General features: G+C 39.4%; 1 protein-coding gene across 2 annotated transcripts in view; it reads left to right on the top strand.

Moving 5' to 3' along the window:
- aspa (aspartoacylase) overlaps positions 1–9,454 on the top strand; it is a 15,088-nt gene extending 5,634 nt beyond the window's left edge. The window contains exons 3-6 of one of the 2 annotated variants that reach the window (XM_037687447.1): positions 3,248–3,341; positions 3,456–3,563; positions 8,945–9,054; positions 9,222–9,454. In XM_037687447.1, the coding sequence (XP_037543375.1) occupies positions 3,248–3,341; positions 3,456–3,563; positions 8,945–9,054; positions 9,222–9,413 (504 nt within the window). In that variant the 3' untranslated portion in view covers positions 9,414–9,454. Of the gene's footprint in view, positions 1–3,247; positions 3,342–3,455; positions 3,564–8,944; positions 9,055–9,202 lie in introns of both variants that reach the window. The other variant, XM_037687448.1, reaches the window with a different exon arrangement.
- The last annotated feature ends 926 nt before the right edge of the window (positions 9,455–10,380 follow it).

Below are 10,380 nucleotides of genomic sequence, written 5' to 3'. Positions count from 1 at the left end.
TTGTTGTTGTTGTTGTTGTTGTTGTTGTTGTTGTTGTTGTTGTTGTTGTTGTTGTTGTTGTACATCAAAATCCATTTGAACCCCCCCCATACAACATGGACAAATTCATACCATACCATTTTATTTATAGAGCACTTTAAACAGTGACAGGGCCAAAGACGGGTTCCTGGAACTGAGAGAAGCAACTGGTCCGCAGACCTCAGAGAACGAATACATGTTATAACAGTACTTCGGTAGATAGGTTTGATTCTATTATGAATGATCTCTAATCTACATGGGGTCCAAATTATACACTGAGGCTCAAATATTTTCATTCAACCTTTATTTAGACAGGTAAATCTCATTGAGCCTTGAGGACTCATTTACAAGAGAGACCTGATTTTTTAAAAAACTTTTCATTCATTCAAAATTTACATTAGAGTTGCATTTGAGCCCAAAAAAATCTGACTGGCCCCAGCCCGTAGCCCCAATCCGGAGCCCGGCCCAACCTGGATTAGGGCCGGGCCGGTGTCCGACTTTTGATTGCGTCAGAGGACGCGCGCAGCCAACGATCCAATTATATGGCAACATGGCTTGCCATATAATTACCAGCTGCATGTGGCCATTTGGCCGCACACTGACCAGCCTTGAAAAAGGTAAAAAGTTCAGTTAAGCTTCAGATGGGACTACTGCCAGTGATCCATCAGCCCAAATGGACGTTCATTCAGCTGCTGCACTCAGCGGACGTGGACGGTCGACAACCAAAACAAGTGAGCTCACAAAATATCAGACATGTCAAAGCAGGGTCCGTGTCTGAATAATGCAGAATGCAGGCAGAAGCAGGGATTTAATGCGCTTTGACAGCCATGAAAGGACAAACCCATCCTCAGCTCCAATCTCCTGCCCCTTTTACTCAGCCGCCCGCATCTGCCGACTGTTAATAGCTACTGTATATAAGCAGTCAAACCTTAATTAAAAATTTAGGGAGGGGGGGTGGTGTTTCAGGTTCGGACCTTTAATTACTGTTAATTTGTCGGGTCTGGTGGGGTTCGGAAATTATGGTTAGAACTGACAGCTCTAATTTACATACAGTCACCTCGAGTGGTGCTGAAGGTTTGAGAAGGTCTTTATGTTGACAAGGCGAGAGTCTAGCATGACTATTATGTGAAGCCAGCTTTATGTTGTCGTGAATCGAGAGGGTGCTGACCGATAAGAAGCTCCTGTGGAGGAGTCAAGGCGAGGCTTTCAAATCTGGAGGGAGTGGTGGCGCAGAGGTTAGGGAAGATGGGCCTGTGATCGGAAAGTCACAGGTTCAACTCCCCGGACTGACAACATCAAAATGTGGGTGAAAACGGTGAAACATCGTCATTTGCCCCACTCTGGGCCCATGAGCAAGGCCCTTAACCCCCATCATCTGCCCCCCCCCCCCCCCCCCCCCCCCCAAAAAAAAAAAAAAACAGGTCTCTCTTGAAAATGAGTTCTTGTGACTCTGTGAGACTACATAAATAAACGGTAAATAAAAATAAAATTTAAAAATCTATGAACACCGATACTGATAAAGTACAGTACCAATACATCAAGCATGGTGGTGGTAGCACCATGCTGTGGTACTAGTGCAATGTACAAACTGGATGGAATAATGAAAAGATATTACCTTCAAATTCTTCCACTCAAACAACAATTTAATGGTTGAAACTTGGACACGTTTTAGGTGTTCCAATAGGGCGATGATCTCAAACATATCAGAACTGGTTTCTGACGTGTTTGGGATCTGATTTTTAGGAGAATAAAAAATATTGTCTAAGTGCCAATAAAATAGATTATTTAAAATATGACCTAAATAATTGGAGTCATGTTTAATCTACCGTATTAAAGGCTTTTTGCAGATTTGGCAGGACTCTGCTGTAAAGCTGCACATGTTTACATTCTGGTAAATCCAGACTGCATGTTCAAGCAAAGTGGTGTATTTGCACTTGCATTTTCTTTTGTAGCGTTTCAACACACATAGCCATTAATATCCCTTTATTCATGTTTGTTCCCCTGCCCAGTTAGATGGAAGTTTGAATTTCTCTCTCTAAAAACTTTTAGATCAATTGAAAACCTGAAGCTTAAGAAAATTAGAATATTGTTTGTTTACTGAAACATTTCTTTCAGTTGTAACCAGAGAAAACATTTTGTTTAGGCAAATATCTTGGAAAACTTTCAGTCTTCATGCAGCCATCCGTCAGCAGACGTCAGAGTTCAGTTCAGGCCTCAGCTCAGGGTTAAACACGGGGATGGATGATTAACATCTGAGCCCACCAGCTACACGCCTCAACAAACAGCTGTTACTGAACGACTTGTTGAGGGCTGTTTTTCTTCTGTTCATTAAGTGATTCTGGGTGAGAAGGAAAGATTTCAGGAGAGTTATCCTGTGTTAAAGGCAAATGTAACAGAACTACCACAAAACATCATGTCATCTGGACAGTTTCAAGTTGGGGTACCATTGCATTAGCACTGAAGCACCTTTATTAGCCAACCATTCTTCTCGTTTTTGTTACGACTTTGTCAAGGAAAACCAATACTCCTGGTTCCCTCAAACTTTACACTTAATATATGGTTAATACATTGAAACACAGTGTAGGTATTTTTGCCAGTGTGTCGCTCACTGCTATTTATCTTCAGGTTTTGTTTTTCACCACACAAATCCCTTTAGTGTATATTTGCACATCTAAACTTTCATAGACTTCTGTTGTATCTATGCAGAATGTTCCCATCATAATTTGAAGTGAAGGTTCTTATTAGCTCAACACATCTCCATTTTAAAACCCTGCGCAAAAATTGACCAGACACTTATAGGTCAGGAAATGTTTTCAGTGCGACTTATTGTTTCCACACTTCAACTGTCTACTCAGCTTTTATGTCTGCTACTCCTATTAGGAGTGCTGTTGGGGAGTGAGAGACACAGGAGTGTGGTTACCATGGTGACAGCAATAAGTCACTGGCAGCAGATTTATTTATTGGTTTTTATTATACTTGTTATACGGTTTGTACATCAAATGTTGACATTTATTTAATCTTCTATTAGAAATGGAACTCTCAAATTATAAAGGAAGTCTTGAGTATGTGCAGTGGTTGCTTTAACGATGTTAACAATCTGACTTTTTCTAGTTCTTGGTGTTGATCTTAAAAGTAATACGTTGCCTAACGTCTTCATTTGTCACATAACTTTAGCATGTTTTCTTAAATCTCTGGCTAATATTTGTTTTCTGGTGCTTCCATGTTCCAGAAAGCCATCGCTCCAGCCAGTTGTCTTGTTTTGCTGAATGAAAACCCCGACCTGAAGTACTCCACTTCACGCTCTGTGGCCAAGCACCCCGTCGGTGAGTCTCTGCTGTCCTGACAGGTTCCTCTGATTGACAACAGCACGGGGTGGGTTCAACATTTTAAAAACCGCATTAAGGACAAGACTTCATCTGCTGATTGTTTCACTGCAGGTCTGGAGGTGGGTCCTCAGCCTCAAGGAGTTTTGAGGAGTAACATCTTTCAAGCCATGAGAGTGATACTGAAACACGCACTGGACTTCATTGAGCTGTTTAACGAAGGTGGGACTTTAAATATTAAGCCAGTAACACAATTTTGAGTTAAACTTCACTCAAGAACCGTTAAAGATGTCAAACATTATTGCAGTGGAGCTGGAACATGAGGATCAGTGAGGTCATTGTTCCTAGATAAATTGTTAAGGAAACTATCGGCCCCTTAAATATGAGCAGGACAGAGATGAGTCGTTTATAGAAAAAGTTGTGCTGAGTAACATTTAGTAATAAAAATGCCCAGTGGGGACTTCCTTGCTCATTTATTATCTAAAAACTCTATTTTCCACATCTGGCTTGCCTGTCCGCCCCTCTTTCCTCCTAAAAGCACAAAACAATTTTTTAAATATCAATCTGCGTTGTCCTACTCATTACCCAAGTGAACAGTTTGTGCTGAATACAGTCTGTTGGTTTCCCTGACTGTCCTGCTGGTGAATGACCTGCTTGTTGGGAGCTGTTGGTCACTTTCCATGTCGTTACAGTCCGACTGCCAGCGATGTGGTAATCTGTTGTGGGACCACACTGGTACTAATGAACGCCTTGGCGTGGGGATGAATCGATGTTCCTGTGCTTTTAAAGCTGAGCAACTTCATCGTGAGCTCAAAGATCCTTTCATTACTGCAGAAAAATTACCCATCATGTGGGAAAATGTGCCACATAAACAGTAGTTAAGAGTGTGGCCGTGCCACTTGTCCTCTGTTCTTCTGCATGTCACTTCATCTTACAGGTGATTTAAGAATCTGTTTATGTAACTCTGCCAAACACAGGCACACCTCCTGTGTAGTTCTGAAGCTTCACCAGAACAGCACAGAGAGTGTGAAACTTCTCAAATGTATTCATAACAAATCACCCTAAAAATAATTGGTGGCTCCTCTTGAGCAGAAAGTTTTATCCTCAAGTCCCAAGCTTTTGCCTAGTGTGTATTTTTTTAGTCCCCCTCGATACTTAGGCAGTGGTGGACAAAGCACTCAATTCTAGTACTTAAGTAAAAGTACTGATGCTCATGGTCAAATCTTACTCAACTACAAGTAAAAGTTGCTCAGTCAAAAGTTTACTCAAGTGTAAGTACTGAAGTACTTACTTTTGAAAAGTATTCAAAAGTACATGCATTTAAAAAAATACTCAAGTATTTAAAAGTACAAATTATATTTTCTAATATCAGTACATTGCTGTATTGTTTTGAATTATTTTACATAACTTCTCTGAAACCACCTGATGATGTACTGACACGTAGAACCACTCGAACACCACGGGACTTAATAAAACCTGTAAACTACAAATAATATCTTTCCTGCATTTTACACGTTTGTGGAACGTCATGGAAATCCTAACAGATGGTGCACATTTAGTCTTTTCCTCAGCTTCAGTATTCGTACACCACATTGTTTGTGCGTAAAAGTACATCTATTGACAGCAACAACTTAACAGGAAACGGTAACACTGATAACTGAAAGTACTGCCATACTTAACACAGATTATAAAACAATGAATGTTCAGCACAGATGAATCTAGTGTAATACCTGAATCAACAATGGCTGACTGCATTTAAGGAAAGAAAAACAGCAACAGCTGATTACAAAGCTGAGCCAAAAGGAACGAGTAACAAGAAGCTTCCTAGAAATGTAGTGGAGTCGAAAGTACAATATTTGTCTTTGAAATGTAGTGGAGTGAGAGTCACAAGTTCCCAAAAACACAAATACTCAAGTAAAGATACTCAGGAAATGTACTTTAGTACAATACTCAAGTAAATGTACTTTGTCACTGTCCACCACTGTACGTAGGAATAGTAGAACCTCATAAACATAAAAACAAAACCGTTGTTTTTGAACAGTTAATAGGTAAAAATATAAATATGAATTTTATTTAAAATTAAAAACACAACTTAAACTCTAATCCCCCGAAATATGTCGACCGGTGTAAAACCAGTGTCCTCAACATTAGGATGCATATTGTCAGGCGGTTCCATAAATAATATGTTTACAAATGCAGTTTTAGAAGAAGACAAGCTACAATAGGCTGAGTAGTGGAAGTGCTTTTCTCAATATGGTATAATGGCAGCATGGTGGCTTGTGCTTAGCATTGTTGCCTCACAGCAAGAAGGTCCAGGATTCAAGCCCCGGCTTGGACCTGGGGTCTTTCTGTGTGCAGTTCGAATGTTCTCCTCGTGTTAGCATAGGTTTTCTCGAGGTAAACATGCATGTTGTGCTGCCCACAGACTCAGGCCTCTCGAAAGAGATTTTTGATCTCAGTGGGATTTGACTGGTTAAACAAAGGTTAATAATAAAATAATAAAAATATCACTCTGTTGGAGAAAATCTCTCTCACTAATGTTGTTTACCCCAAAGAACCACACTCTCAACAGCAGAAGATTTTTAACAAGTATTTTATACTTGCAAGTTCTGAATTCAGGACAGGCTACTGAATATATATAAAATGTACACACAATGAAGACCAGCTGCAGAAATGAGCCACGAGCCACGTTATCTGCTCGCTTTTATACTCCTCTCAGCTTAGCCGAGTTCAGAGTTCAGGAGGTGTCCTTGAAGACTGCAGCCTTCTTACCCAGTGCTCTCTGTTAACACAAACATATGGTTCATGGGCAGAGATAAGACAGTGTCTTGGGAGATGGTTTCAGCTTGTTTGGAGCTTCTTGTTCTCAGGGCAGAGGGGAAAAATGTTCTCAGCATAATCATTTATTAATGTTCCTATTGAGTTGATCTACAAATGGCGTTCTTATTGAGTTTGTTGATTCTTACAAATACTTGGGTATCTTGGTCAATGCACATCTCTCTTTTAAGCCGCATGTCGAAAACTTGATAAAAAAAATTTGAAAGTAAAATTGGTTTTCTTTAACAGAAATAGATCCTGTCTAACTCTGAACACTAGGAAATGCCTTGTAGCTGTGACTTTCCTTCTCTTCATTGACTACGGTGACATTATTTACATGAACGCTCCTACAAGCACTCTGCAGATGTTGGATGCTGTCTATCATGGTGCACTAAGATTCATAACTGGCTGTAACTACTGTACCCATCATTGTATCCTGTATTCACTGGTTAACTGGTCATCATTAACTTCACACAGACTCTCTCACTGGTACATTTTCATCTTTAAATCACTTCTTGATCTGCTGCTGCCTTCATACATCTCCTCCCACATGTCTCTGCGTGAGTGCAGTTTCTTGTGTGCGCCTTCAGGACATTATTACCTGCAGTGTTCCCTCAGTGAGGTCTGAACTAGGCAAAAGGGCCTTCTCCTACTCCACTCCTGTTTCCTGGAATATCTTGAAAAAAGATCTGAAGCTCTTGACCTTGACCTCTCTAAGGGATTTTAAACATCTGTTAAATCATGGCAAAACCCAACGCAGACAGGTTCCTGTTTTTAGTATTTTATACCATTTCATAATGTATCTTGATTTTATTGTTTTTATATCACTACTTTTATTTACTTTTCATTTTATATGCTTTTTATGACTGTTTATTGTTGTCTATACCTCATCTGTTTTTTTTGTTTTTGTTTGTTTGTTTAATCAGGTCTTTTTTTGAAAATGAGTCCTCATGACTCAATGAGACTAACATGTATAAATAAAGGTTGAATGAATGAAAAAAAAAAACATGCATAATCTTTGACCAAACTGGCATAAATGTAAAGAAACACAAAGTGAAGTAGACTGTTATATATAAGAAGTTGATTTCTGAACTCCTGCTTTGCTGTACTGTTAAATTTGTCAAATCTCCAAAAATTCTGTTCTGGGATTTAGTTATGATGCGTCATCCCAGGATTTTCAGTATTTCACTATGGCCACCGCATTAAACATTTTTCTTTTTGGCACCACTGTTGAGAAAGAAAACGATCTTGCAACTGTTTTGGTTCTTAAGTTTTTGATCATTAATTTGGGCTAACGTGTAATGGTGAGAAGATTGTTCAGTGTCAGCTCAGATAAACAAGAAAAGTCAATGATTCTCCCGACTGTGTGTAGAGCTGTGGGCGACCTTTCAATGAAGAAAAGCACAGACTCACTCTGGAGCACAAATTAACAAACAGATTTGTAGACTGGCAATCCAACTGCATTATTTGCTATGGTCAAGGCAGACACTGTTCTTTACTCAACACATTTACTCAACAGTCTATTATGACAATAGTCAGATTAAAAGTTCCACTTTTTGTTAACAGTAGCAGAGAATCATTCATTGGCAGAATTTTTTTTACCCTGAGTAGTGTGCAATTAACACTGTATTATTGGCCCTGTATGGACTTGCCACTACCTTATCAGTCTCACCAGAGTTAATTCAATTCAGTTCAGTTTATTTGTATAGTGCCACGTCACAACAGAAGTCATCTCAGTCTAACTTCATCACAGAACTCTCATCTTGAGCAAGCATGAAGGTGACAGTGGAAAGGAAAAACTCCCTCATGAGGAAGAAACCTTCAGCAGAACCAGACTCGGGACAAGCGACCATCTGCTTCGACCGGCTGGGTTTGAGAGGACAGGAAGGAGGAACATATACACAATGGCAGGTCAAGAATCACATGTTAAGATAGAAATAGTAAGAAAACGATTCAATTTTAACAATTCATTTAAGGAAATTATGTCAATTTGTCCTCCAGTAGGCTGAGCTTAAGGCAGCATAACAAGCCAACCCTAACTATAGGATTTATCAAAAAGGAAACTCTTAAGTCCAGTCTTACAACTGGACAATGTGTCAGCCTCATGGACAGAAACTGGAAGTTGGTTCCACAAGAGAGGAGCCTGATAACTGAAAGATCTTCCTCCCATTCTGCTTTTGGAAACTCTAGGAACTTCAAGTAAACCTGCAGTCTGAGAGCGAAGTGCTCTGTTAGAAAAAAATGGAACAATAAGATCTGTAATGTAAGATGGAGCTAGGTTGTTGAGAGCTTTGTAGGTTAGAAGAAAGATTTTGAATTCTATTCTGAATTTGACAGGGAGCCAGTAGAGAGAAGCTAAAACTGGAGAGATACGATCTCTCCCACTAACTCCAGTTAAGACTCTGGCAGCAGCATTTTGGATCATCTGAAGATGTTTTAAAGAAGAATTTGGACACACAGATAACAAACCATTGCAATAGTCCAGTCTAGACGTGACAAATGCATGAACCAGTTTTTCTGCATAATTTTTAAATGATGTTTCTAATTTTAGTGATATTACGCAGGTGGAAGAAGGCGGTTCTAGTAACGTTTTTAATGTGGGGGATAAAAGACATGTCCTGATCAAAAATATCACCAAGATTTTTAACATTAGAACTGGAGTTATTATTTTAGTAATTTAAATAAAGTTAAATATCTGATCTTTTGAAACTTCTGAATGGGTCAGTATCTGTTATTGTTCCTGTACAATTCTGGATGCATCTGCTCTGTTTTTTGTTGTTGTTTAGGCATAGCGTTTCCTTCCTGCACAGTGGAAGTCTTTCGAGTTTTGGAGAGGATCGACTACCCCAGAGACGCCAACGGAAACATCATCGCCATGGTTCACCCCAACCTGCAGGTAAATATGTGAAGGCTGCAGTAGCACTTTCTTAGCCTCAGCATGTGTAGTGGAGGACTCTTTAAGTCCAAGTTATTTTGAAATAGGGGATTGGTGTTTTGTTTTTGTTCTATCCTGTGCAACATTATTCCAGTTACCCTCCCTGCAGTCATTGCTTGTTGTTTTAGGACTGTGACTGGGAGCCCCTGAACCCTGGCGACCCAATGTTCCAAACATTTGACGGACAGACCATCCACTACCAGGGCTCCGGCACCGTTTATCCCACTTTTATTAATGAGGCAGCCTATTATGAGAAACAACAGGCATTTCTAACCACCGGGCGAGAAACCCTGGTGGCAAACGCCATCAGGAAATCATGAACTGTGCTCCACAAGGCGCCTGTGAATATTCTGTTATTGACAGCAGAAATCTGTGTGTAGATTTTGCACTTTGCTCAGTCAAACAAATGATAAACTCTCTGGACATAACAACTAAATATCACATTTTTTAATCTCCGATTTAGTTTTCTATGTGTTTTCCTCATAAAATCAATTAACTATGCAAAAAACATTTATGGAGGCTTTTGAAAAGAGTCAGTCTATTATCAGAAGGCTTTTTAAATATTGTGCTAAGTATTGATGATACTGTTATGTAAAAAACATTTATTTACATTAAATAAACTGAACTTTTATAGTATGAAAGGACAGGTCTGATTATCGATGGCTTCAGAATCATTCCAAACACACTCCTTCAAGTTTCCTACTTCTGCTCAGGAAGGCTGTAGATCCTAACCTGCAACCTTTGACTCCAAACTGTTGTTGTGACATCTTCTGGGGTGTGTTGTGTGGCCTTTGATACTACCTACCTACAACTCCTGTGGTGCTGTCCTGTTGTTGCCTTATTAAGGGTTCCAGAAAGAAAATGCTTGCCATAATGAATGATTATGTGTTGAACAAAGAGATGTTATTTTATTGAGATCTAGTTAGTACATGTCCTTTTATTCTCCTCATCCGCACAAAATCAATAGTGCAAGACTTGTTTTGTAATAACATATCCATCTATTTTGATATGTTTGTATGTCTAAGTTTAGATGTCGCAAAGAACTTGTTAAATCATGATAAAACGTCTGTAAATTCTAATGTTTTGTCTCGTTTCAAAGTATATTGCCGTTGTCTTATAAATAAGTCCTTTTCCTGTCAGCAATATTTATGTGGGCACCATTTAAAGGAACAGAAAAGTACTGTGGAAATAAATCATTTAATAAATATATATTGCTCTGGATGAAGTGCGTTCCTCTGCTCACTTTCTCATACAGACGAGCCACATACATCCACCAGAGGACGCCAC

This window comes from Nematolebias whitei, chromosome 14 (genome assembly GCF_014905685.2).
Source record: "Nematolebias whitei isolate Nwh7 chromosome 14, NemWhi1, whole genome shotgun sequence".
Taxonomy (NCBI): Eukaryota; Metazoa; Chordata; class Actinopteri; order Cyprinodontiformes; family Rivulidae; genus Nematolebias; species Nematolebias whitei.
Note: the sequence above shows the minus strand (reverse complement) of the source record. Positions and strands in the feature narration are given on the sequence as shown.